The 26,932-nt window shown below is 33.6% G+C and overlaps 1 protein-coding gene across 3 annotated transcripts in view; it reads left to right on the top strand.

Annotated features, from left to right (window-relative positions):
• LOC128873230 (protein daughterless) overlaps nucleotides 1-26,932 on the top strand; it is a 400,065-nt gene that overhangs the window by 302,921 nt on the left and 70,212 nt on the right. The window contains exon 1 of one of the 3 annotated variants that reach the window (XM_054116639.1): nucleotides 26,406-26,676. The exons of the other annotated variants lie outside the window; for them this stretch is intronic. Coding sequence (XP_053972614.1) covers nucleotides 26,638-26,676 — 39 coding nt within the window. The 5' untranslated portion in view covers nucleotides 26,406-26,637. Of the gene's footprint in view, nucleotides 1-26,405; nucleotides 26,677-26,932 lie in introns of those variants that run through there. 3 annotated transcript variants of the gene reach the window in all.

The following is a 26,932-nucleotide window of genomic DNA, read 5'->3' as shown; positions in this document are numbered from 1 at the left end:
GAAATGCGGTACAAACGGGTACAAACGATTCTAAAGAATAGGGAAAAAACAGATTTTTAAAATCTCAATGTCTGGTGCTGATTTTTTTAATTTTTTTTAATTATTAATTGGTGAAGATACAAACGAAACTATTGGCGGTACAATCAAGTACAAACGAAATGCTATCATTTTCTATAAAAAAAAATTAATTTTTGAAAAGTCGGGTGCCAGGTTCACATAGCTAATATACTTAGCCTCTCTGGAGCATTATCCAAGTCACAAAGAATTCTGAACACCCAGTCTCCTCAGTCACAAACAATTATCAATGATAACAGCACTGAAAGCATTAATTCGGGGAATTCGAAAAATATGGAGGTTCCTACTTATACCATACGTGGAAAAGTGAACGAAAAACAAGACCAGACGTTGTCAAGCTATAATCGCTACTGTGAAAAATTGGACTCATCATACAATTGGACCGTTTATTTTAAAAGCGGTGTAAGTCGATTTAAAAAAAAAATGAGATATCACGTAATTCATGCTTAATTTAATGTAAATTTTTTATGTATAACTAGTACGTGTTTAATTTCTTAAAAAATTCCCATGTTTTGTACAATTTAAAATTGGTCGGTAAATGAAATTGCATAATCATCGACTATGAAAGTGGTGTAAGTCCATTTGCAGTCCGTAAGTATACGTCAGTTTAGTAAAATACGCCTAAAACAAATTTATATGTATAACCAAATTACATATTGATAAAACAGTAAAAACATTGCCAGACCACATAATTTGCCTAAATTTTTTAATTAACAGATATGTTGACCTTTCATTTCCTCGAAGCAAGAGTAAATGGACTTGCATGACTTCCAAAATAAACGGTCCAATTGTGTTTTAATTTCATAAACATAATTATACCATATAGTGTATACCTAAAAGTGTTCACAAAAAAGAAATTCTCTATTTTTTACACTCCCTTTCATAAATATATGGATACTTACTACGTTCAATGAATAATTAATATACATCGTAAATAATTACTATACAAGTATTATTGCTAAATTCTATATTGGATTTAACAACATTTAATAATAAATGTTCAATACATCAAAAATATTTATGGCGAAATATTACAAAATAAATGAGATAATATTACTTCGGATACAATAAAGAAATTGATAGTACCTAAGTTTAGTAAAAGAAATTTCAACATTATGTAGTTATCTCTATAGTTTGTATCACTACAATGTGATATTAAAAAAAGAAACTATTAATAAAATAAATTCCTTAAGGGGGTATCCTGAATTACGAGGTCCAAAACAAGCGGTTTTTCGTGAATTTTTTTAGGATGGAAAAAATAATTAATTCTATCGAACTTTTTATCCTATTTTCATACATATTTGAGTAGTTTGTACAAATTTTTTCAACAAGAAATATTGAAATTGAGCCGACAGTAACGCACATTTGTAGAGCACCACACAATTAAAACCTTCTATCGGCGGGAAAGATGCAGGTCGTAACTTTGGTTTGACACAAAAAAGGCAAAAGAAATGTTCATTTTCATACATTTTTCTTCTATGCGAACTAAGAAAATTCATACAAACAAAATTTTGAACAACTTTTTTATCAAGTTAAGTGATTTTTTTCACCCAAAGAACACGTTCTTTTTTTCAAACTTGCAGTAATTTCACATTTTACCATTTTCGCGGATTTTTCATTTTCATTCGCAAAGAATATGAAAATGAAAATTTCTTTTGGTGTTTTTGTGTGAAACCAAAATTACGACTGCATCTTTCCCGCCGATAGGAGGTTTTAATTATGAGGTGCTCTACAAATGTGCGTCGCAGTCGACTGAATTTGAATATTTCTTGTTGAAAAAATTTGTGCAGACTACTCAAATATGTATGAAAATAGGATAAAAAGTTCGATAGAATTATTTTTGTTCATCCTAAAAAAATTCACGAAGAATCGCTTTTTTTAGACCTCCTTATTCAGGATACCTCCTTAAATGGGAATGGTTAAGTACCTCATGAAGAAATGAAAGTATTAAAAAATGTTTTTACATTGTTATTAGGAATTTTAGTGGTATGGAACAACTGCACACACAGACACAATGTAATTTTCGACAATTAATTAGACCTTTCGCTTGTACATATCAATCCGATAACATTTGCGAGACGAATGACAAGTGAAGTTAGCTGAATACAAAAATTTGTATACTCGTTTCAGATGTGTTGTGTGACTGCGTATGTCCCATTCATGCTAAATCCAGTATTCAATTGTTGCATATACCAACATACATAAGTTGTTTGGTTCAAGTGGACAAATTTTATTGTAAGTACAGTAATGGGGGAGATTTAAGGAATAAAGTAATTTATTTTCAAATGGAACTTGATATATTTTTATATGAACAATGCACATTGAAAGATATTTTTCAACAGAAAATATATCCATCAAGCTCCCCAGACGTAAACATTATAACAAACTTCTGGGAAGACCTTGGACGAGGTGTATATAAAAATGAAAGATAATTTAATAATACCCAAGAATTAAAAGAATCTATCAACAATTGGAAGTGGAACAATTCCTTGCAAAACAGAATCTGTCAGTTCTTTAGATCACTACCAAAACGAATGCCTAAAATAACAGAAAAGGAAGATCCGTTATACTCAGTATTAATTACATATTCAGTTAATATCATTTTTTTATAATAAATGGATGTCAGTGTGCTTTCATTTCACCTTCGCTATTTCCCTAATATTTATGTTTGTACTTAGTATGAAATTCAGCGCGTGAAAGCTAATTTAATTCAAGTTTCCTTCTTCCTACAACATTTATGAACAATTTCCTAGAATTAACTCTTTGCAATCGTATTAAATTTAGACATGAGTGTCGTACTGATCAGAATTAATTTCTGAGGAACGAGCAGTGATACATAATGTCCAATATTGTGGAGGATACACAATATTTATTAATTCTTTTGTGAACTCTAGATATATATTTATACAATAATGTGTTTTAATGTTATGTTTTTATGTAAAAATTATATTTTATAATTCCAAGAATTAGTTACTCGTAATTTGGGAAATGAAAGATTTCAAATGATGCAGCAAGCAGTAAGGAACAAGAAAATGTAATTGTAGACAATTGTAAACAATAATCAAATATTTTTGTAATTACAACATTTAAACGAACAAATTTATAGTTATTAGTTTGTTTTTAATGCCAGGTTTCTACTTTTACACGAATTGTTTTGTTTCGATTTAGTTGTAGAATGAAATTCTTAATATGTTTAATCATTAATAAAAAAACCTTTGGCATTGAAAATGTCATGAATTCAATTTCAAATAATAAAAATATAGAGAAAGTGTAAAATGATATATGAATGAATACAATATAAAATTAGTTTGGTTCTTTGCTGTGGTGGCTAAGAGGAGATACACGACCGGTAGAGTAAAAAAGCTTCGGTGGCTAAGTGTAGACATTCGACCGCATAGGTTTAATATTTAATTTTGGTGGTTAGGTTACTTTGACATCCTGAAAAATTGATCCGTTTTGTGAATTTATTTTATGAAATTTATGGAGAATTTTTTGTGATGAATTTATTGCAATCGTAAGAGGGAAAGCATACTTAGAATGAATAGGTGTGTGTTAGAGAATTTCATTTGGACAAACGAAAGTTTTTCTGATAATAAGTTTAAGGACATTCGAAAGAACGTTTCTTAGTGTACGTAAAAATATTGTAAATCAACAAAATTACGGCGTTGTAGTTTTCTTACACCAAAAAACGTGGAAATTAAAATATACATATTTCACCAAATAATGTAAATAGCGTTATGGAGGTTTGCAGTAATTTATTTAGTCACCTGAAGCATTACTATTATTAACATAAGCTCTGAAAAAATGTAGTAGTGTTTCATATACTGTTTAAAAATTGGTAACGCCAATTATCAATATGCGAGGCATAGGTTAGGTTTGGGATAGGTCTGTTGCGTTAGGTGTTGTTGAGGTTTGCAGTAATTTATTGTTCACCGCAGAGGATGAACAAATTCTATGTACTTTCGAAATAATAATACTTTAATTAAATAATACTTTCAAAAAATTAGTGTAACACATGTGTACTATTACTTTGTCCAAGACTGCATGCTTATCACGAGTTGTTGGTCATCTTGTGACCCAGATACAACATGGACTGGATCCACCATTGGGTAGATCAGTCCTGTCGGTGTTCGCAATAGATTAGGCGCTCTATGGGTCTCGAAGCTCAGGTATATTCTAGCCAAGGTTCTACGTAATTTAATTCTCCTATACACTAGGCGTGTCACGATTCAGATATTGCGCAATCTAGATTTCTCGTAATTTTGGCATGGTGTGTAGTAGGTTGACCCAGCGTTACCCAAGCATCGCGTAATTTGGTACGCGATGCAACGTAGAATCTACGTAACCTGAGTCTAGCGGAACCTATTTACTTCCTAGTCTACGTCTATCGTGACTTGGACATCTTGTTATCTGTCTTGTATAACATACAGTAGCTCACGAAAGTATTCGAACGCCTCCAATCTACATAGTTTATAAATAAAATACACACGTTAGGTTTAGGTGTTCAAAATAAGATTGTAAATAAAGACACATAGGAGTCTTGAGAACGTATAAGTAAAATTACAAAAAAATCTGACAACACATACAGCACTCACAAGGCATTGAGTATAAACATTCCATTTTCGGACGTCACAAAAGTATTCGAACGTACGAATAAATCTTGAATTGTTTGATGTTAATATCTGGTTGGTCCTCCTTTGGCATCAATAACGTGTCTCAGTCGGCTTTCCATACTGTATACAAGTTTTTCTGTTGTCTTTTTTTCAATGGAATTCCATATTTCTGTTATTTTGTTTTTTAACATTTCCTTGGACGTTATATCATAATTTCTAAGTTTTCTTCCAATTTCGGCCCATAAATGTTCTATGGGATTTATGTCAGGGCTCTGCGGAGAAGTTTGTAGTGTATGCGGGGTATTATATATGATCCATTCCTTTACAATCCTAGCTGTATGCTTAGGATCGTTGTCCTGTTGAAAGTAGAAATTATCCAATATGTTCAATTTAATTGCACTTTACTTCAAATTTTGTTTTAAAATATTCAGATATTTGTATTTATCCATAATTCCGTCAATAAAAGCAAGATTTCCCGTTCCATTCGCCCCCATACACCCCCAAATCATCACTGAACCACCTCCGTGCTTCACAGTTGGAATCATATTTTGCATTTGCAATGCTGTGTTGCACTTTCTCCACACATAATGCTGCCCATCCGAACCGAAAATATTAAACTTACTCTCATCCGAGAAAATAGCTTTATTCCAAAATGAAATATCTTTGTCAACATACGTTTTTGCAAACGTGAGTCTTTTCTTTCTATTAATTTTACTGATATATGGCTTTTTTCGTGGTATACTTCCATGGAAATCATTACTCCGCAGAACCCTACGACACAATTCGGTATGTACATCTTTCCTAAAACTATTTGCAACAATCGCTGCAAATTTTGGTGCAGATGTACTTGGATTTTTCTTAATTTCACGTATAATCATTTTCTCCTCTCTAGGCGTTAACTTCTTTGGACGTCCTGTACGCTTCTTGTTTGTAATATTTCCTTCAGTTTTCGACTTTTTTATTATATAATGTACCGTAGATTTACTTCGATTTAATAATTTGGCATTTTCAAGATAAGATTTATTTTCACTATGTAACTTCAATATCAATTCCCTTTCACATTGACTAGTTTCTGACTTTTTCGTTCTCATAACTAGAATAATTCTAAAAGATTATACTCTACGAAATCTGTATGAACTACACGATGTCTCGGAATCGACTACAGTGTAATGTTTACATTTCAATCACCAGAAATACACTTCTTGTCTACGCGTTCGAATACTTTTGTGACGTCCGAAAATGGAATGTTTATACTCAATGCCTTGTGAGTGCTGTATGTGTTGTCAGATTTTTTTGTAATTTTACTTATACGTTCTCAAGACTCCTATGTGTCTTTATTTACAATCTTATTTTGAACACCTAAACCTAACGTGTGTATTTTATTTATAAACTATGTAGATTGGAGGCGTTCGAATACTTTCGTGAGCTACTGTAGGTACTTTATAGTTGGGTGTTTTGCAATCTAGGTAGGCAACTAGGAAAATTCAAAACACACATTCAATATGTTTTTTCTCTGAATTCGAATTCATTTGGAATGGTGGAAATGAAAAGTATCGTTATTTCACAATTACTTATTTGTCGAAGTTTTAAAAAATATCTCCTTATAAGAGATGGTAAGACGAAACTTTTTTGTATTTACAGTTTGTTTATAGGACTTTTAGTTTCCAAAAATAAAAATTAAAACCTTAAAAGACCTTTTTCCTGAAATTCAATTTTTGCAACGAACTTCTAACTCTTAAATTTTTATTTTTGAAACTAATCGTCCTATGAAGAAACTGTAAATATACAAAAGATTCGTCTCATCATCCCCGTACAGGCTGATATTTTTAAAAAATTGATTTAACATATAAAGCATAAAACATATAAAGCCCCCTTAAAACGCCTACAATTTTAGAAATATCTATAATTTAAAAATGTCCTTTTAGCAAGGTATTTCTCCTATAACTAAAATACCTAAAAATTACCAGCAGTCAATTTCTCGTTACGTTAAGATACCAGTATCATTCCAAATCGGACAACAGCCACTCGCGCGAAAAAAAAAAACACGCAAAGTGTGTATTTCTTAGGCGTTGGATGGCAAAACACCGCGGAAGTAAATTTCACCGAGTCCGACCTTAAACAAAGACGCGACGACGACGATAGGAAGCGCAAACAGAAGTCAGGGAGAGCTGGAATTCATCGCGACGAGTAAATCTTGGCGGTGAAAGGAGGGTAGAGGGATCGCGAACCCGGTGCGATCACAAGCTTACCCGGGTTTTAATTGGCACCCACTAATTGGTAATTATCAGGCGTACCCACTCGTGGAAACCTAACGTAAGAGGCTTAAGGCCGTTTACACGGGATGGAGGATCCGGTGGCAACGGGCACCAATACAAACCCCGCCGGCCCGCAAGGCGTACGTCGGTTTACAACGTTCGAACACACAGCGCAGGTGTGCATATGTAATTCCGAATGGGTGCTTCGGATAGGATCGCGCACCACGTGAAAAGAGACTAGAGATCCACGACGCCTACATTATTTATTAGCCGCATCGCCATCGCGTATATAGCGAGAGCCAAGACAAACGGCTGCATAATCAACAATTAGTTGGCTGATATGGACTACGTGATCGGTTTTTAACGAGGGGGACGATACGCGGCTGCGCACGGGCCTCGATTAACACGCGTCTTATTTAGGATTCAACTTGCTCTACGGTTATCTCAATTCAAGAATTTATCGATGTTTTTTACGAATGTCAATTGCATTCTTTACGATTTATCTTGGAGGTTCGGTCAATTCTGCTGAATAATAGATAACGAATGAAACGAACGCATTAAAATTTATTCGTGATGTCTATGCTATCGAGTAGTAAAATTTGTATTTGTTAATACATGTTAATACATGTGTATCATTTTGCTATCAATTTCAATAGTGATTCATTGAAAATAGTATGGATGTGTATAATATATGTATACATATATAAAGAAAAGTGAAGACTAATTGGTGCAAAATTTGTTTAAGCAAACACAAGGACAACATATACATACTTATATATATTGTATAAATATATCCATTCATACGTATATGTATATGTATATGTATAAATTTTTAAAATACTACGAATGGATATATTTACAGAATATATATAAGTATGTATATGTTGCCTTTGTGTTTGCATAAACAAATTTTGCACCAATTAGTCTTCACTTTCATTTGCATTCATATTTCCAGCTTGTTACTAATTCTTCATTTTTTATTAAAATTAAATAGATGTTTCCATCGTTAGAATTTTGAAATGATTTATCAACTTGGTTATAAAATTCCATATCGTGACTTCTATGTATTATACAGGGTGAGGCATTTAAAACAGGCCATCTGAATAATTACTTGCATTATAATTTATCCAAATGAACACGTTAATTGCCACGTCATCCATATAATGATGACAATGCTTTTCACTGAAGAATTAACAAAATTATTTCTAAGTATGTTAGGGAAAAATCTACTAATCTACTAATGGAATTAACAAAATTATTTCTAAATATGTTAAAGTTTCGGGAAAAATCGAATAGAATTATAACAACTAATATTCTTTACTTATATAGAGGAGAGAGTAAGAGTTACAACTTACAAATGAACCCCAGTAGATTTAGTGTTAAACGGTACAAAAGTTCTATACGTTTCGAAGTAATGAACCAGCCAAAGTCCTGAATCAAGTTACCAGATTTTTCTTTCTATTTTCATTTTTTTTTATTGGTCGATGTAATTAATCGACAGAGGTGGAGAGCTTACACTCGATAGAAGCGATCGGTGACGGTAATCGTGGCATGGATTTGTAAATTTTGTTGCCGCGTCGGCACAATAACCGATCGGATGTCGGATGTAATAACGTCAGCTAACGAAATCTCAAATATTAGGCGGCATCGTATCTCATGTTTTGCAAAACGTTACAGTCCCCTGGCCCGCGCCCCTTCACGCCACGGCTTCCTTTTCTACCGATACGATAAACGTGATTCTACGAAATCGGAGCTGCGGAACGCGAGTCCGAGATATAGAACTGGCCGGGGAGTAAAGTTCGATACTCGCTCTCGAATCGTGTTCCCTGTTGACTCTTTGCAACGCGGTGGTCAGTTCGCGCCGATCACCTACAAAATATCTGTTCGAACTAGAGCTGGAAAAATCCGTTATCACGTAATACTATTATTTAGTAATGTTGAAATATGATTTTTTATAGATATTATGGTTGTCAAATTGACCAATGTAGTAGATAGGTTGGGTAGGCAACTTGACTAGCTATGTGATACAACACTTGAGAGAGATTGTTCCTGTAAGATAGTTTTTAAGTATGTATTTTCCACATGTACTCACTATACAGGGTGGTCCACGCAACTGTTTCAAGTGATACCTCCGTTATTATTGCATTTACGAAAAAATGCCAAAGGAGAAAGATAAATGATTCCTAGAGCACTACATCTGTAGGCCTTTACATTTTTTTTTAGATGCAGCAGTGCATATGCAATTAACAATTGCATCATTTCTTTAAATAGAAATGCATATCTTTCTTTACACAGATCGATTCTTCTGTTCATTCTACGTAAAATGATTAGGGTACCATCGCAAAGAAGTTACTAATTCTCCAGATATTTTCAAAAAATGTCTTTATTGAAGAAGATGCTCCAACGCTTCTCCATTATATTCTAAACATCTCTGATAACGTTTTTTTATTATTTGTATAACTGCGTTTAAATTATCTGCATCACACAACACGAAAGTGTCGTACATATCTTGTTTTTCACTGTTAGTAAAATACATTTTCTTATATTTACATACAGTTGTAAAATGCCGTTACTCTTTTTCAAATTCTTAAAAACCGATACAAACGAGTACAAACGATTCTAAAGAATAGGGAGAAAACAGATTTCAAAAATCTCAATTTCAGGTGCTGACCATTTTTTTAGTTTTCTTTAATTATTAATTAATGAAGGTACAAACGAAACTATTGGTGGTACAATCAAATACAAACGAAATACTATCATTTTCTATAAAAAAAAATTAATTTTTGAAAAATCGCGTGCCAGGTTCACATAGCTGACCAAAGTCGTTCCTTTTTGACGGACGTCCCTGGAAATTATGCTAACCGACGAAACGCCAACTACGTGCCCGCGCATCGTGGCCGTGAAGAAAGAGAAAAGTGAAAAAGCGAGGAGAGGCGCGTCTGAATTTCTATTCCTGGACGATCGTTCGAAATGGCACAACCGGAAGTCGTCCCGTGTCAGAACATGCCTATTCCATCTACGGGTATTTCCTTTATGACCGGCCGTTCCCTCCGCCATGGGAAACCATTGGGACCCCATCCTACACGAGCTCGGAGGAACATAAATTCAAGAAAAGAAAATACGAGAATTACCACCAACGATTTTATCGTTCGACCGATTCTTTCCCACAATTCCTTCACTTGGCGCAGTGACGCGTGAAATTCTTTTATCCTTGATAGAGTAATACATTTCTCCATAAACTCACATGTTACTCGCAGTAAATCTTAATTCTCTACCTTTTCGCGCCTTCTATCTTAGACGTTTATCGTTGTTTCTAACATACAACACCGTAAAACTAATTTAAATAGTAAAGCAGCTCGAGTGGACTCTTTCGGATACCTGGTAATTTTTATATCGGTAGATATCCTCATATCCTGTTGTAGATACTTTGAATTTCAAACATAGTACATTATTAGCCCAAAGAATTTTGAAACTATGCAGCATTAATTCATATCTCGGAGAAGTGGAGGAATTATCTCATTTATTTGTAAAGTTTCCTGTTTCTTTTTCTTTTGATACTTTAGTACAATTAATGCCTGTGCAAATATTTATTTGAAAAATTCATAGGGTATGGATATTTATTTATTATGTATATTACATTTTCTATGTATAATCAGTCACATAAGTATTTGTACCCTCTATGTCTATATGAAGAAATTTGTGTAAATTAAACGATAGGTTTGATGTTCATAAATAAATATGAATATGAACATCCATTATAAATAAATTCATTATAAATACACGAATAAACCATGTATATACTTATAATGAAAAATTTATTTGGGAACATCAATACCGTTTAATTTAGACGTATTTCTTCAATAAACATAAAGAGTGCGAATACTTATGGGACTGACTGTATCTCAGCACATAAAGTAATTGTGTACATATTTGAACACCAAAATACTTCAATAATTACTTTATTTCTTTACATTTATCAATAAGTACATGTTCTGGTGTTCGATGGTATGCAAAAGCAGTTGTACTTTTTTCAAACTAGAAATTATATTATTCAAATGAACGAAAAAAGAATACTAGATGTTTCTTACGGAAAAAGTATTGCCACACATGATAATGATACAAAATTCGCAATTATTCTTCTGTACCATTATATTTTTGTAACATTTATAAAAAAAAGTGAACCTACTCTCTATTGGGGTAAACAATAGAAAACTGAATACTTATTACTCAAAAAGTATTTCCACACATGATAATGATACAAAATTCGCAATTATACCTTTTTGCACCATTTATAAGAAAAAGTGAGGCTACTCTTCATTACGTTGAGGTTCACTTTCGATCAGCGCTTGCTCCTCGCCCTCGTGGGAAGACGTAAGGGAAGACTCGAGCCCTTCCTCTGGAAGGAAGTACCTTTTATCGGCGTCACCGTGACAGCTCTGCGTGACGCGAGTAATTTGCGTGGAAGCAAACAGTTTCATGCGGGTGCGTGCAGCGGAGTCCGCGGGCTCGTTAGAAATTATCCGACATTCATCTGTGACACGGCGACCATTAAGCTTAAAGACCGTTGCATCCAACCTTTTTAACAAATCGCTTCGCATTAATCTTTTATACGAACGGCCGACGAAAGGAGAAGACAAACGTTTCGCGGTAAAACGGCTTCGCGATTCTTTGCACTTTATATTATGAGAAGGATGTATTCTATTTGTATTTTTTAATACGATGAAGATATAAATAAATTAACTGTGTGTTTGTGTTCTATCGTGGCGGATAATGTTGGTAAATTTCTCGAATCAGTTTCTTCATTAATAATTTCAATATTAATGTTTCTGATCGTATCATAGGATTTTGTGGTAGAGCGTAAGAGGAGGGAAAAGGAAGGACGCGTTTCGTCCTGGGTTTGCTAGTGTTGAGACTCGTCAGTAAGGTATGTGTCTTAGACGCCGGAATGTTTGGAGGTCGGTCGAGAATAGTTTATATAGGAAAGTTAGGTGAACCGAGCACTTGTGAGGAACGCGCGATGTCTCGCTAGTAATAAGGACAGAAGGTGCTAGCACATCTATGTATATTAACCCTTTGACTGCGGGGCGATTTTTGCTGGACATTCTAACAGGCCTTAGAATTGTGAATTTAAACAAAATATCTCCTGATAGGGGATGATAGGACGACACGTTTTTGTATTTACAGTTTGTTCATAGGACTTTTATTTTTCAAAATAAAAATTCAAACCTTAAAAGACCTTTTTCCTAAAATTCAATTTTTGCAACGAACTTCTAACTCTTCAATTTTTATTTTCAAAACTAATCGTCCTATGAATAAACTGTAAATATAAAAAAGATTCGTCTCATCATCCCCTACAGGCTGATATTTTTTGAAAATTGATTTAAAGAGCACAAACATAAGGGGAGCAAATAGTCAGTAGCTCCCCAGCTAAGCACTGTAAACTCAACACGAACGAAAAAACTACAAAAATACTTTACGTGGTACTGAATTAAATAATCCATGAAATAATATTATATGATAATTCATATATCGTATATAAGAAGTATACACTAAAGTTTGAAAACTTCGTGGTAGGTTTAGTGGTAGGTTTAGTGTTAAGAAACAAATATTTGTACATACATTCTTCAAGACTTGTACATTGAATGCATTCCAACAGCTGTTTTCGCAAACAGATAATTCTCAGAAAGAGGCGATTTTTCAGGATGCCGATTTCCAAGCAATGGTATAACTCAGAACGCGATCAGGTTATTTATTCTGTCGACTTCGAAGGTTGTGTTTACGGAATCATTTTATCATTCCGATCGTATGCTGGTAGGCGATGACTCGTGGAATATGCATAGACGCGTATCAATGCTGGCGAAAGAATTCTCACAGAACCTCCAAGACAGCTGGTTCGTCATTCCCCTGGTAAAAGTCTTGGTACAATAATTAATAAGGGGGTAATCGTCATCCATTATACTTGGGCTGGTGACCACTCTCGTAGTTCCCTCCGCTCCTTTTAAACTCATTTCCGCCCACGTGGAGACGATCACGAAGACGTGTCTGATCTAGAAGAAGATATTAACATTTTGCACTTGAGTGGCGCCTCTAAGGCGACATATGTAATTTAAAAGTGACTTTTTGAACGTACAATTTCAATTTTACTTATATCAGAATACAGCTAATTGAAATTATAAATTGAAACAATAATTCATTGAGTTATGAATGTTCGTAGATGTTTCTTTTCGAAGTACAGTTTTTGGTTTTACAGATATTTATTATAAAAATGGACTGGATTTGATGATTCTATAGCACAATGCCTCGAGCGCAAAGGGTTAAGGGAGTATCCTGAATTAAGAGATCTAAAAAAGCGGTTTTTCGTGAATTTTTTTATGATGGAAAGAAATAATTAATTCTGTCGAACTTTTTATCCTATTTTCATACATATTTGAGTAGTTTGTACAAATTTTTTCAACAAGAAATATTGAAATTGAGCCGACAGTGACGCACATTTGTAGAGCACCTCACAATTAAAACCTTCTATCGGCAGGAAAGATGCAGGTCGTAACTTTGGTTTGACACAAAAAAGGCAAAAGAAATGTTCATTTTCATACATTTTTCTTCTATGTGAACTAAGAAAATTCATACAAACAAAATTTTAAACAACTTTTTTATCAAGTTAAGTGATTTTTTTCACCCAAAGAACACGTTCTTTTTTTCAAACGCAGTAATTTCACATTTTACCATTTTCGCGGATTTTTCTTAGTTCACATAGAAGAAAATGAAAAGAATATGAAAATGAAAATTTCTTTTGGTGTTTTTGTGTCAAACCAAAATTACGACTGCATCTTTCCCGCCGATAGGAGGTTTTAATTGTGAGGTGCTCTACAAATGTGCGTCGCAGTCGACTCAATTTGAATATTTCTTGTTGAAAAAATTTGTGCAGACTACTCAAATATGTATGAAAGTAGGATAAAAAGTTCGATAGAATTAATTATTTTTTTCCATCCTACACAAATTCCCGAAAAACCGTTTATTTTGAAACCTCCTAATTCAAGATATCCCGTTAACATTTTACCGATACACTAACTGGTACTCTATTAATAGGCTTTTCGTTAGATAATTAATACTTTGTTATTAGGATGTTGCGTATGAAATGTCCGATTATCCTTCGTGTCTCGCATCTTCAAAATTAGAAAGGTAGTTCCACCATTCTCGTAATCTCTCGTGCGAGACATTCGAATAATTAAGATCAAACGAACTCGTCAAAGCCTGCCGAAGTATTCGATCGGTGTATGTTATCTTCATCTTGCTACGTCATTGTGGTGACAGATGTTACTCGTACGTTTCTAAAACAATGTTCGTATAGCATATTCACTCACCAATCGAAGAGAACAATGAATAACGGAGTAATTCGAGTAATTATAAGGAACGCGTTCAAGCTTAGGCGTAAAAGCGACGAGATAATTGAAGACATAACTAAATGACAGAAAACATGCCATTCGTGTCAGTAAATCCAACAATTGCAGGTTTTCGAGATGATTCCAAAGCACAGAATTAAATGGTACAATAAATAATTATTTCTTTGAATCTCCAAATTATCATTCTTCTAGTTGAGATTATGATCACTAAAAATGATCTTTTACTTTACTACAAATTCTTTTTATTTTTATATATTCTTTTATTTCGTATGTATGTAATGTGAATCTTCGTATCAGGATGGAGGTTGGTTATATTAACAAGAATTGTTTCTCTGTAAACACAGTTATCATTATTTTATTATCATTACTGTACAACTTATAAACTACTATTTACAATCCTTACCTGTAAGCACAGAAACAACATTCAATGTCAATTGTTCACAGGGTTCACTATTATTATATGCTATTGTTCATTATTGTTGATCTGCACTATTCTTATCTATCTCATCTACTTCGTTGCTCTTCTTTCACCTTATCAGTGCGCGTTAGCGTGGGAAATTCGAATGGAGGAAGTGCCACGTTTCCTTACATGTATAGTAGATTTACTTTTATCATAGACCATAATTAACTAGTTTCAAAAATTATCTTATTCTTTAATCATTTTCACGATAGAATTATAAGAGTATTCCCCATCTTGGTCTTCTCCGAAAACCAGCATAATTTCGTAAAAGATGACTCTAATACACAGAGTTAAAACGTATAGTAAATAATAATTTCCTCGAGTTTCCAAATTTTCATTCTTTCAATTGAGAATATGATCACGAAAAATGATATTTCACATCATGTTTGTTATAAATAGACTACGGATGTTAATGCAAATTCATATTTTTATCGATTCTATATAAAGATTTGAGATTTGAAAGTATGTTTTATTTTCTAAACGCTATAAAATGTATATTATTATTGATATTTCATATATTTCTGCATTAAATAATTCATAATAAAATATATGTTGTCAAGGTAATTATTCAAGCGAGGTAGAATATTACACAATATACATCACTTTTTCATACGAATTACGATCGATTGATTTATTATACAATTAATGATTCGTATTATTAATGTTTAACAGTATACATCATTTTTCACGCGTATTACGATCAATCAATGATTTGTATTACTAATTTTAATTAGTTGTTTTTATAATCACAAATAATCGAGTTAATTTATCATAATTATTAGGTTGTTCCAAAAGTTTCTTTCGCAATTTGCACTCAATTATTTTGTATGACAGTGTTTATATAAATAGACAATCTAATTTCTTAGATATTGATGTTGTAACAGTAATGGAGCAAAATAAATCGTACACAATTCACAATTCAATAATGTAACATTAAACATAAAATATTGTGTATGTATTATTTAATTAGTTGTTTTTATAATGACAAATAATTGAGTTAATTTATCATAATTATTAGGTTGTCCCGAAAGTTTCTTTCGCGAGTTGCACTCAATTATTTTATGTGGTGGTGTTTACATAAATAGACAATTTAATTTCATAGATATCCATGTTGTAACAGTAATGGAGCAAAATGAATCGTATACAATTCAATAATGTAACATTAGACATAAAATATTGTGTATGTATTATTTATTAATAAATCGAAAGACACTTTTGGGATAACCTAATACATGCTTTTTAGATATTCGTAAAGGTCGAGAACGTTTCAGTTCATCAAATTTTCTCACAGTTTTCGACAAAATTTTTCAAATTCGTGCACGTTCTCATAAAGTTCCCAGTATTTCCATTCGCCATAAATGCATAAAAGTCTAGTTACAAATTTCTCGCGTTCGTCAAAATATCTCGTCCAGTTTTCCACCGTTTTTCCGAACGCATGACGCGAGAGAAGCGATTTAAGAGGAAGTCAGGGAAGGGAATAACTTTTAAGACGACAAAACAGCCGGCATGAGAACGTAAGACGGACATCACGTGGTCAATTTTCCGAAGGCGTCACGTAACACGCGTTCCTCCGCTCGTACCCGACCCTTCTGTCCTATTTCAAAACCCGAAGGAAGCTAATTTCCCTGACAGAGACGTTTCCATTCGTTTTTCCCCTCCTCTTCCCGCTATCTCGCTCGTCGTCGGCGGCAACCCGTGGAAAAAGAGAACTAAATCAATGTAGGACATTTATATTGGCTGGAAATCGCTGACTCCCTCGCCACCGCGGACACCCACCAGGACATATTAAGATTTCTGATCCGCCCTGCCGGCCGCTGGACATTTTTATTATTGCGTGTCCAACCCCCGAACCGCGCGGCAGGGAAATAAAACGTGAATTATTGGCCACGCGGTGTCTTCTCGGACCAGCCATCGGACTCGGACTCTGCCTTCTTGCGTCCATCGTCGCTTACCTCGATCGATTTTCCAAATTGCGATCCTCGATTATGGGTCTATTCCATTTTGCGACACGGTTGTGTTAATTCAATTACGTAATCTAATTCCATTGTATTCAATTACAAACTATAGTTTCATTGTATTTAATTATGTATTCAATTAACGAATTCTAATTTTATTGTTCCCAATTACTTGTTCAATTAACGAATTCCAATTTCATTATATTCCATCGTATACTATGGAATTCAGGTGCATCAGTATTCGTATTCAATTAACTAATTACAATTTCATTGTATTCCATTACGTATTTAATTTACGAATAACAATTTCATTTTATTCAATTACGTATACAATTAACGAATTCAAATTTCATTGTATTCCATTACGTATTCAATTAACGAATTAGGATTTCATTGTATTCCATTGCGTATTCAATTAACAAATTCCAATTTCATTGTATTTGCATATCAATTATTTAAACGTGTCACATAATATGTACAGTATAATTGTAACATGTTTTGTAAATTAAGTAAAGTAGGTACATTGGTACACACATATGGCTTTTCTACAATTTATATATGAATTTTGATGAAGACATAACAAAGAAGTATATTTCTATTCAGATATTATAAATTTATGAATAAGGTTTCATAAACATTTCTGTTTGAAACCTTCACGTAGTTTCGTTCCACTTTTTATTAACTTTTATTACTTTACCTTGTTACTTTTTATTGTTTTTTATTACCTCCTAATTCGTAATTCTGCTTCAATTACATTGTAATTTAATTGAACGAGACCTTTGAATTGCAAATTAGAATATAATTGAATCCCTGACAACTCTGTTTTGCAATGTTTGTTCGTTGAAACTGTTTGGCAATTGCAATCGTGAACTATGCGTCAATTTTGATATTTCAATCTCTATTCGTTGATACTATTGCACTCTGCGCATCAATGGAATCGGTTAAATCGTGTTCAGTTTATTTATTGACCGGATTAGTATTGCAGGCCTTGTATACTCCAGTGGAAGTTTGATATCTCATAGCCTAGATCTATCTAGGCTTGGCACATCCACCTTGTAGTTTGGGTCTATTATAATTTAGACACCTGGTACCTGAGTCCCATAATTTTATTGTCTACATAGTCTACAGGTCTAGTGTTTAATTCAGTACATCGTGGATAAGGTCTAGTACTACCATTATCGAAGACTGATGTTGCAATCAACTCTATTTTTTAACACTTTATTTACCTGGAGCCTATTTTTAGGTTTTTTAATTGCAGTATATAGCTATTCGAATTTATTTACTGTGTTGATGGTTGTCTACTTACAATGTTCAGTTTTTAGAAACAGACTTGGCTTTCAATGTACCTACATAGTAACAGTATGGAGGAATTCATTGCCAGCCTAGATTGCTATATGCTACTGTAGAAGATTCTGTCTTGAATTAAGGGGTTAGTCACAGTCAGGAAAATGAAAACGGACAGTTTCTTGTGTGTTTTTTTTAAGGCATTAAATAATAATTTTTCTGAATGAAATGTAAATATATTACAAAGTATGTCTTAAAGAACTATAAAAGAATTTTTGTAAAAAAAAACGATAATTCATTTCGTCATAACAATCGATGGCGTGGGTGGCCACTTGATTTGCGGTGAACAAGATTTCTTCAAACTGATGCACCTGAAAACAAAACTAAAGGTAGATTTAGAAAATATATTAGACTAACGGGTCCCTGATTGAAGGATTTTTTATTTTCTTGTATACTTTTTTTTATCCTGCATTGAATCGCTTAATTTTAGTGAAAACATTGAAAATCAACTTCAAATATACGCCATCTTGTTTTAAATTAATTGTTTCCAAAATCCTTTGTTCAGGGACCCGCTAGACTAATCTATTTTCGAAATCTACCGTTGTTTTTGTTTTCAGGTAAACCAGTGTAGAGAAATCTTGCTCGCCGCAAACCTATGTTTTTAAATCATCGTCTACGTCATCGGCTGTTATGACGATATTAATTAAACGTTTCATAAAACAAAAAATGATTTTTAGTTCTTTAAAACATGCTTTACAATATTCTTAATTGTTACTTATGCAAATTATTATTTAATAACTAAAAAAAAATCACAAAGAAATGTCGTTTTTCCTCTTCCTGACTGCGACTAACCCTTTAAAGACTGTTTCTAAATAGCCCGGTAGATAAAGTGTTAAGACTATTGCATCCTGCACATCAGTTGGATTGGTTACTATTTAGGTTTAGTTTCTTGCTTTAGCAGACTGTTTACTACTTAGCTTTATACTAGTTTATACATACTCTGAATTTAATTTGACACGTTCACTGTCCCTAGAAGCAGGAATAGTCGTCGCTTACTCGTTTCTGAAAGCAACAAGACTTTGGAGTGACAACTGTCCTGAACCGCATCTGACTCAGGCTACAGTAAGCATGTTCTTACTCTTAAGGATCACTATCCTAGAACATGCAAATTATCTGTCTATCTAGTATTATTTAAGTGTGTCATACATTTAATTTAATATACAATTTGCGACTTCGATATTATTTGAATTCAAGAGCAAAAGAAGAAGGTGTCATTCCTTTATAGATTAACCCTTTGCGGTCGTATGTCTACTCTCAGCCACCACAACAAAAACCATTCTAATCTTATGTTCTATTTTGCAAGCTGAAAAGATTTAAGCCGTTAGACAATGGTAACAGATTCTAAGATATTAGTGTAATAATAGATTAATGGAAATATTAATGAAAAGATCGTTAGTAATTATATTACGTTATACAAGAATATATGAACCAGTGGGTGAAATATCTACATGTTAAATTTTTCAGAAAATATATTAAATATATTGAATATTGTTATTGTTTCTGTAACAGATTGTAATAAATACCAAATAGTCGAAAATACTTGGTATTATAGAATTCCAAATAATATTTTACAAATTGTGTTTAAGTGTAATTAAGCATTCTCGTTTCTTAAAATATTTCAAAAACAATACTCCAAAATGGCAAGAAGAAAGTTACCGAAAGATACCACACGATGGAGAACTATAAAATATAATTTTTACATAAAAACGTCACATTAAAACACATTATTGTGTAAACATATATCTAAAGTCCACAAAAGAATTAATAAATCTTGTTTATCCTTCATAAGTTTCCATATTATGTATCACTGCTCGTTTTTCGGAAATTAATTCCGATCAGTAAGACACCCATGTCTAAATTTAATACGACTGTAAAGGGATAATACACAATTTGCCCCTTCGATATAATTTGAATTCAAGAGCAAAAGAAAAAGATGTCATTCCTTTATAGATTAATACAACTTAGATACATCGTAGTCTAGTCTCTAGACGATCCAGTTCTTTGACGCTATTTCAATTCAAGAACGATAGAAGAAGATTGCTGGTCCTTCACAAACTATTACCATTTGGTACCTCATTATTTAGTTACAATATTTCATTGTCTATGTTCCCGTGACCTGCCTCGTTATCTAACAAGGGAACATATCCAACTGTCCGTCTCCGATTTTAATGAAACTTGGTGGGTACATTAAGCAGGTGAAAATAAGGGATAAGTATTTTTGTATAGCTGCCCAATCGCAAGTTTAGGTGTTGAAATCACCCCTTGAAGTTCAGCAGAAAAATGCTATCTTGAAAACTACAATAGATATAAGAAATCTTCTTAGAGAAAAGTTTCATGCTTTCATGAGGTAAAACACAAAGTGGTCACAGATTTTGTAAAATGTAATTTGTTTATAACAAAAACATTTTTTGTTACATTATTCTAAGAGATACAAAAATTTATATAATACGATACATTTGCCTCCTACTTTTTCAACCCCTAAACTTGCGATTGGGCAGCTATACAAAAATACGTATTCCTTATTTTCACCTGCTTAACGTACCCACCAAGTTTCATCAAAATCGGAGACGGACAGTTGGATATGTTCCCTTGTAAGTTGTGTATACCTACATTTGATTGTCGTACGATATCTTACTTAAGGTTGCTTTGATAGTGAAAACACATATAACAAAAGTTATTGAGAATTTAATTTGAAAACCTTTTCACTTGAGAACAATATCCGAAAGAATGCTTAATAACCGAGATATTGGCCTGACTTTTCGTGTTTATGACATACCCCCCATAAACCGAATTCGATTACCGTATAATAATTCGTTTAGTAGTCCTTTGGCAATAAGGACGAGTATACCAAATGCAATTGGGAAATGAATGTGAATACTTTTTTCGTTCATAACAATTATCAATGGAATGGTTAATGACCGAACTATTGACCTGATTTTACCGGTTTATGGCATACCCCTCGTAAACAGATTTCGAACTATTCCATCACCGTATGGTTTCTCGCTTAGCATTTCCTTGACAGTAAAAACGCGTATAATAAAAGTTACTGAGAATTGAATTTGGAAACTTTTTTTTATTTCGTAGAAATTCTCACGAGGACGGTTAATAACCGAATTATCGACCTAACTCTACCTGTTCCGAACGATACAATGAAAAATAACGGCCAAACATCTGGATGTACTAAAATGATACATTTTCTATGCAGAATACATTATACAGCGGGTGTAGAGTGTATTCGTACACCGATCAATTTCCAAAAAAACTTTTCTGTGAAATTATAGTTTCTCAACTTATTTTTTATAACACTAGTTTACAAAATAAAAAAAAAATATACATTCAATGTCACAATTTTTTCTTTATGTATTTTGACCTACTAAACTCGAAAATCGCAAGAAACAATTTGTCTATGGATAGGTTTTTTTAATATGAATTTTTGAATTTTTTTCGATTTTTGTCTGACATACCTTCACATTTTAGGCCGTATCTCGAGTTAGAAACGTCCGATTAGGTCGCACAAGACGCCATTTTAAAGTTAATCGAATTTCCAACAATTGCTTCTGACATTATTTTCCAATCGGTTCAATAGTTTACAATAGGCTACAATCTTGTGATGTTGAAAATATAGGATGTAATCCAAAAATTACCGATGACCTTCAAAACACCCTGAAAATTACAAAATTCGGAAATTTTTTTTTATATCCTCATATTTGCCTCCTTAAACAGTACAACTTTTTCCCCTAACATTTTCTTCTATCTTTAAGTCGAACTGAGATAATTAGGTGTTCTGTTTCTCGTGAATCACCCGGTACACTTGTAAATTAATGTAAATTTCTTTTTTTTTTTAATGAAGTTTTAAAAATTAAACAGTTGTGCGAATACTTGTTGCTTCAGCATTTCTATCGATTAATTATTTTTTTCTTGTTAATTTCGCAACTTACATAAACAGCTATTTATTTTTGTAATCTATCTATTCTAGAGATTTCCGAGAATATGTAGAATGTCATTGTTTATCAAAGATAAGTTAATAAATTACAATTAAACACAGTTTTTTTGTAAATTGATCGCTGTACGAATACTTTCTACACCTACTGTATGTATTTACCAGTATGTTTTGTTAATATTGAATTCTATTTTATTTTAAATTACCTTCACAGCTTATGATTGAAGATTTCTTTCTTAATTCGATTATTTATTTATATTTGCACTGTTCGAAATGACTGTACTAGTACAAGTGCATTTGTTCAAAAAATATAGTAGTTCCATTATTTATATCGTAGCATTTAAACAGGGACGGCGCAAGGCAGGTTCAGCGCGTTCGCCGGAACCCGGCCCCGCGTTTTAAAAGGCCCCGCGGTCTACGAAAATTACTGAATTAAAAGGCACCGATTTTTATTAACTTTTTACAGACTGATGATACCATTAACAAATGGAAGCAATTTTTGCTGAGACGCAAGACATTTTTTTAGTAGCGATGATTAAATTGAAAGGAGTGACAAAAATCATCAAGGTATTATTATTTAATATTCATCTTATAAGAAATATATAGCATTTGTAAATAAATAATTCCTCGTTGTAAAATTTAAGTGTAGGATTTGAATGTGAATTCAGGTCCCGTAAAATTTTTGAACTCGGCCCCGCAAAAGGTTACGTCGGCCCTGAATTTAAAGAAGATTTGGTACGCGATGATACTTGGATCTTGGAAATTTTCAACTTTTACCCACTTTTCGTATTTTTTTTGTTAATTTTACGAATTATATTAACTAGTAAATGTTGTTTAGACTATATCTATCTTAGAGACTTCCGGAAATATGTAAAATATCATTGATTATAAAAAAAGAAGTTAAGAAACTACAATTTCACACAAAAGTTTATTGGGAAATTGATCGGTGTACGAATACATTCTACGCCCACTGTATGTGGAAAGTAACGAGTACTATTTTTTCCAAGTGAATAAAACAGCGAGACACGCACCGAGAATCAAAGGAGTCAAAGAATGGAGAAGCGCAAAATGGTAACGGTAAATCTGATAGTAAGAACAAAAGATCTCGAAGCGCATCCACATCTGACGAGAAAAGAACGGAGTACATAATTGTACGCGATAAAAGCGTCGAGTTTATCGCGGCAGCAGTCGATAACGGGTTTACGTATACAAAAGCGTGTCTCCTGAGTGGGGGAGTACGAAAAAAAAAGCGGCTGCTAATCGCGCGATAAACGCCCGGCCTCTGGACCTATTAATTTAAATGAATTGCTTTGACATGGATAGCTCCGATACAAGTCATTTAATTTCGTCTCTTTCTTCTTTCAAGTCCTCGGCCTTAGATCGCAAATTTGAAATGCCATACAATGAATGTACCTGGGTCAAACTGCGGGATATCTACAGTGGGCGTAGAATGTATTCGTACACCGATCAATGTTTCAAAAAACTTTTGTGTGAAATTGTAGTTTATTAACTTCTTTTTTTATAATCAATGATATTCTATATATTCTCGGAAATCTCTAGAATAGATATAGTGTAAACAACGATTACTAGTTTATATAATTTGCGAAATTAACAAGAAAATACGGTTCTTATGACGAACCATCTACCGTAGAATTTGTAACATAAAATAGAATAAAGATTGCAAATTAGAATGTAATTGAATCAGAATTACGAATTAGGAGGTAATGAAAGACAATAAAAAGTAATAAGGAAAAGTAATAAAAGCTAATAAAAAGTGGAACGAAACTACGCGAAGGTTTCAAAGGTTGCAATGTACTAAATTACACGCATCAGTTTATTGCTTCGTACGAATTAGAAAACATCAAATTACCAATAAAGAAGTCTTAAAAAATGCTTTGATAGAAGAATGGAAGAAGATCCCACCTCGGACCTAATACCTAAAATAGTTGCAGCAATTGTAGAATCAAAATAAAATCCCACTTAGTATTAATTATTTACAAATTAATGTAAATTTCGTTTATTTTTTATCAAGTTTTAAAAATTTAACAATTGTCCAAATACTTATTGCTTCTATATTTCTATCGATTTATTGGATTTTCTTGTTAATTTAGCAACTTATATAAATAAATAATTTTTTCTTGTACTGTATCTACTCTAGAAATTTCCAAGAATATTTGGAATATCATAAAAAGTAGTTAATAAATTACAATTTCACGCAGTTGTTTTGGAAATTCATCAGTGTACGAATACTTTCTACACCTACTGTAGAATACCATTAAGTATAAAAAAAAAAATGATTAAAACTACAATTTCACACAAGACTTTTTGGGAAATTGATCGATGTACGAATACATTCTACACTCACTGTATATTTCCAATTCTGTTTATGAGCTGTACGCCATAAACGAGAAAGATCGATCGATATACATATTAACGAACGTATCGAAAATTTCAATGAAACAACAAAGTTTCCAAATTCAATTCTCAATAACTTTTGTTAAGCGTGTTTTTCTGTCAAAGACAATGATTACACGAAATATTATACGGTAATCGAATTCCTAGTTCAAATACTGTTTACGAGACGTGACAGAAACAGGAAAAACCGGTTCAATATCTCGATTATTATAGCTTCCATTGAAACTTTGTATAGAATAAAAAAATGTCCATGTTCAATATTCAACAACTTTTGTAACAGCCAATTTTGTTGTTACAACAACGGTAATCTAATACATGGCTCGAATTATGTTTAGAAGGTGTGTGCTATGAACGAGAGAGATGCCATAAATATATCGATTATTATACTATCTATCGATAACTCGTAAAGGTTTTAAAATTGAATTTTGTACAACTTTGTTAAAAAATTTTGCTGTAAAAGTAGTGATAAATGATGTGGCGCATATTTTATTATAAGATTCTCATGAATTCAGGCTATTATTTATATAACGTATAAATATAGTTGAATATAAATGTGATATTCAATTATGTAAGTAGATTTTAATCAAAAATTGTGTTCATATACGCATAGTACAAATGCGTGTGTTCATGACGCATTGTACAAATAATACACCTATATTCAAATTAAAAATACTCGTAATTCTTAAACGAAGCCAACAACATTTTGACTAATTTTCGCTGAATTTCTAGAGTCTTATTAATATTCTTAACTTTTTAAAACTTTTTTTAGTCGATATAAATTGAAGATAATGGAAATAAATATGCTTCGAGTTTCTAACATAAATTATCTGTTTTCTTTCTAGTCAGAAAATTAAGGTCACTTTGCTGTTATAATTCGTGAAGATGAGTCAACATGGACTCGAAACGACGTTAATAAACTGCTTGTTATTAATCCTTTGCCTTTAGATGACGCAAATATGCGTCATTGAGATATATTTATACATTGTTTATAAATGGCATAATTAATGTTTCTGGAGATAGAACATTTGTATACGTTTTTAATGTTTGGTTTTATCATTTACTATCATCAACTATTGTGAAATGAGACAGATTATCTTTTCTTGTGACACTTAAGAGTATGTTTCACATATTAATTTGAGAAATAGAAGTATAAATGGCACGAACTTTTAGGACGACCTAATACAAAGATTGCTATTTTATGTATCGGTTTCTGCAACGAAATTTGAATCTTATGGAGAGTTGAATAAAAATTCGGTTGCAAGTATTTGTTTATCTTTCAGAACGATTCTTTATAATTAAAACTGAATCGTTCGTATTTACAGTTAATCGCGCACGAAGAAAATTTCCTTCGTCGAATAGTTATTATTCGTCCCTATTCGCAAAAAGTTTGCCACCCCCTGCTTCGAGCGCATCTTAGCCTCTGGGTAACGAAGCGTTCTCATTGGTCGCCGTCATCCCCACTCCCCGCTCGGTCATCGTCGCGTCTCGCCGTGCAGCTAGATCGCTCGCAGTCTCGCGTCGCCCTTCGCGTGGTTCGTGTCGTTTTTATTCCGTTCCCTTCTCGTCTCGGTTTTCTCTGTTTACTCGATTCGGCCAACGTAGTGTGTTCAAACCAGTGTCGCCCTCGGACTATCGCCGTATACATTCGACGCATCGAGCGACAGAGTCGATAATTCGCGAGCAGTGTTTGTCCAGAGTTCGTTGTGATCGCAAAAGGAGGCGATGCGAATGGTGTTCGAAGCAACGCGGCTCTTTCACGCTCTCCCGCGTACCCCTAAAACTCGAGCCCGTAGCGTCCATAGTCTTCGCGTTAATCGAAACTTGGTTGTTCCTCTCATTCCCCGTGGCACTTTTCGTCGTCGGTGGTAGCAGGTGGTGGTGGTGGTGGCGGTGGTGGTGGAGGAGAAGTGCGAAGGGGAAGGGGGAGCGACGGAACAAAAGTTTTCGACACAGTGGCGGCGGGAACTGAGGCGCTCTCGTCGGGAGGATAAGGGAAGCGGCGTGGAATATTTTAACATATATCACGGTGAAATTGGGACGAGGGTATGCTGCCGCGAGGCTGCTCCCCTCCCGCGGCACTTTCGACCCCCGTGCCCAACCCCCGGCCGTAGATCGCCGGTTAGCTTGTCCCACGGCGCGATTTGACTTCCTCTCGACGGTTTCCTGCGTACGCTGGCGATATGTTTGCCTGCCCTGCGGACTACGGCAGTTACAAAATGGTGAGGGACGAAGGGTGAAAGGAAGATATCGTTGGTTTTCAGATGGCGCGCGTGCGCGCTCGACTTCCGTTCTCAGTTTTTCAAATAGCGTTTATCGCTAACCGATGTTTCGTTTGTACCTACAGTGGGTGTGGAATGTATTCGTACACCAATCAATTTCCCAAAAAACTTTCGTGTGAGATTGTAGTTTCTTAACTTCTATTTTTATTGGAAGTCTCTAAGATAGATGTAGTCCAAACAACATTTACTAGTTAAT

This window comes from Hylaeus volcanicus, chromosome 3, assembly GCF_026283585.1.
Source record: "Hylaeus volcanicus isolate JK05 chromosome 3, UHH_iyHylVolc1.0_haploid, whole genome shotgun sequence".
Taxonomy (NCBI): Eukaryota; Metazoa; Arthropoda; class Insecta; order Hymenoptera; family Colletidae; genus Hylaeus; species Hylaeus volcanicus.
The sequence above is the reverse complement of the archived record's forward strand: the minus strand, read 5'-3'. Positions and strand labels throughout refer to the sequence as shown.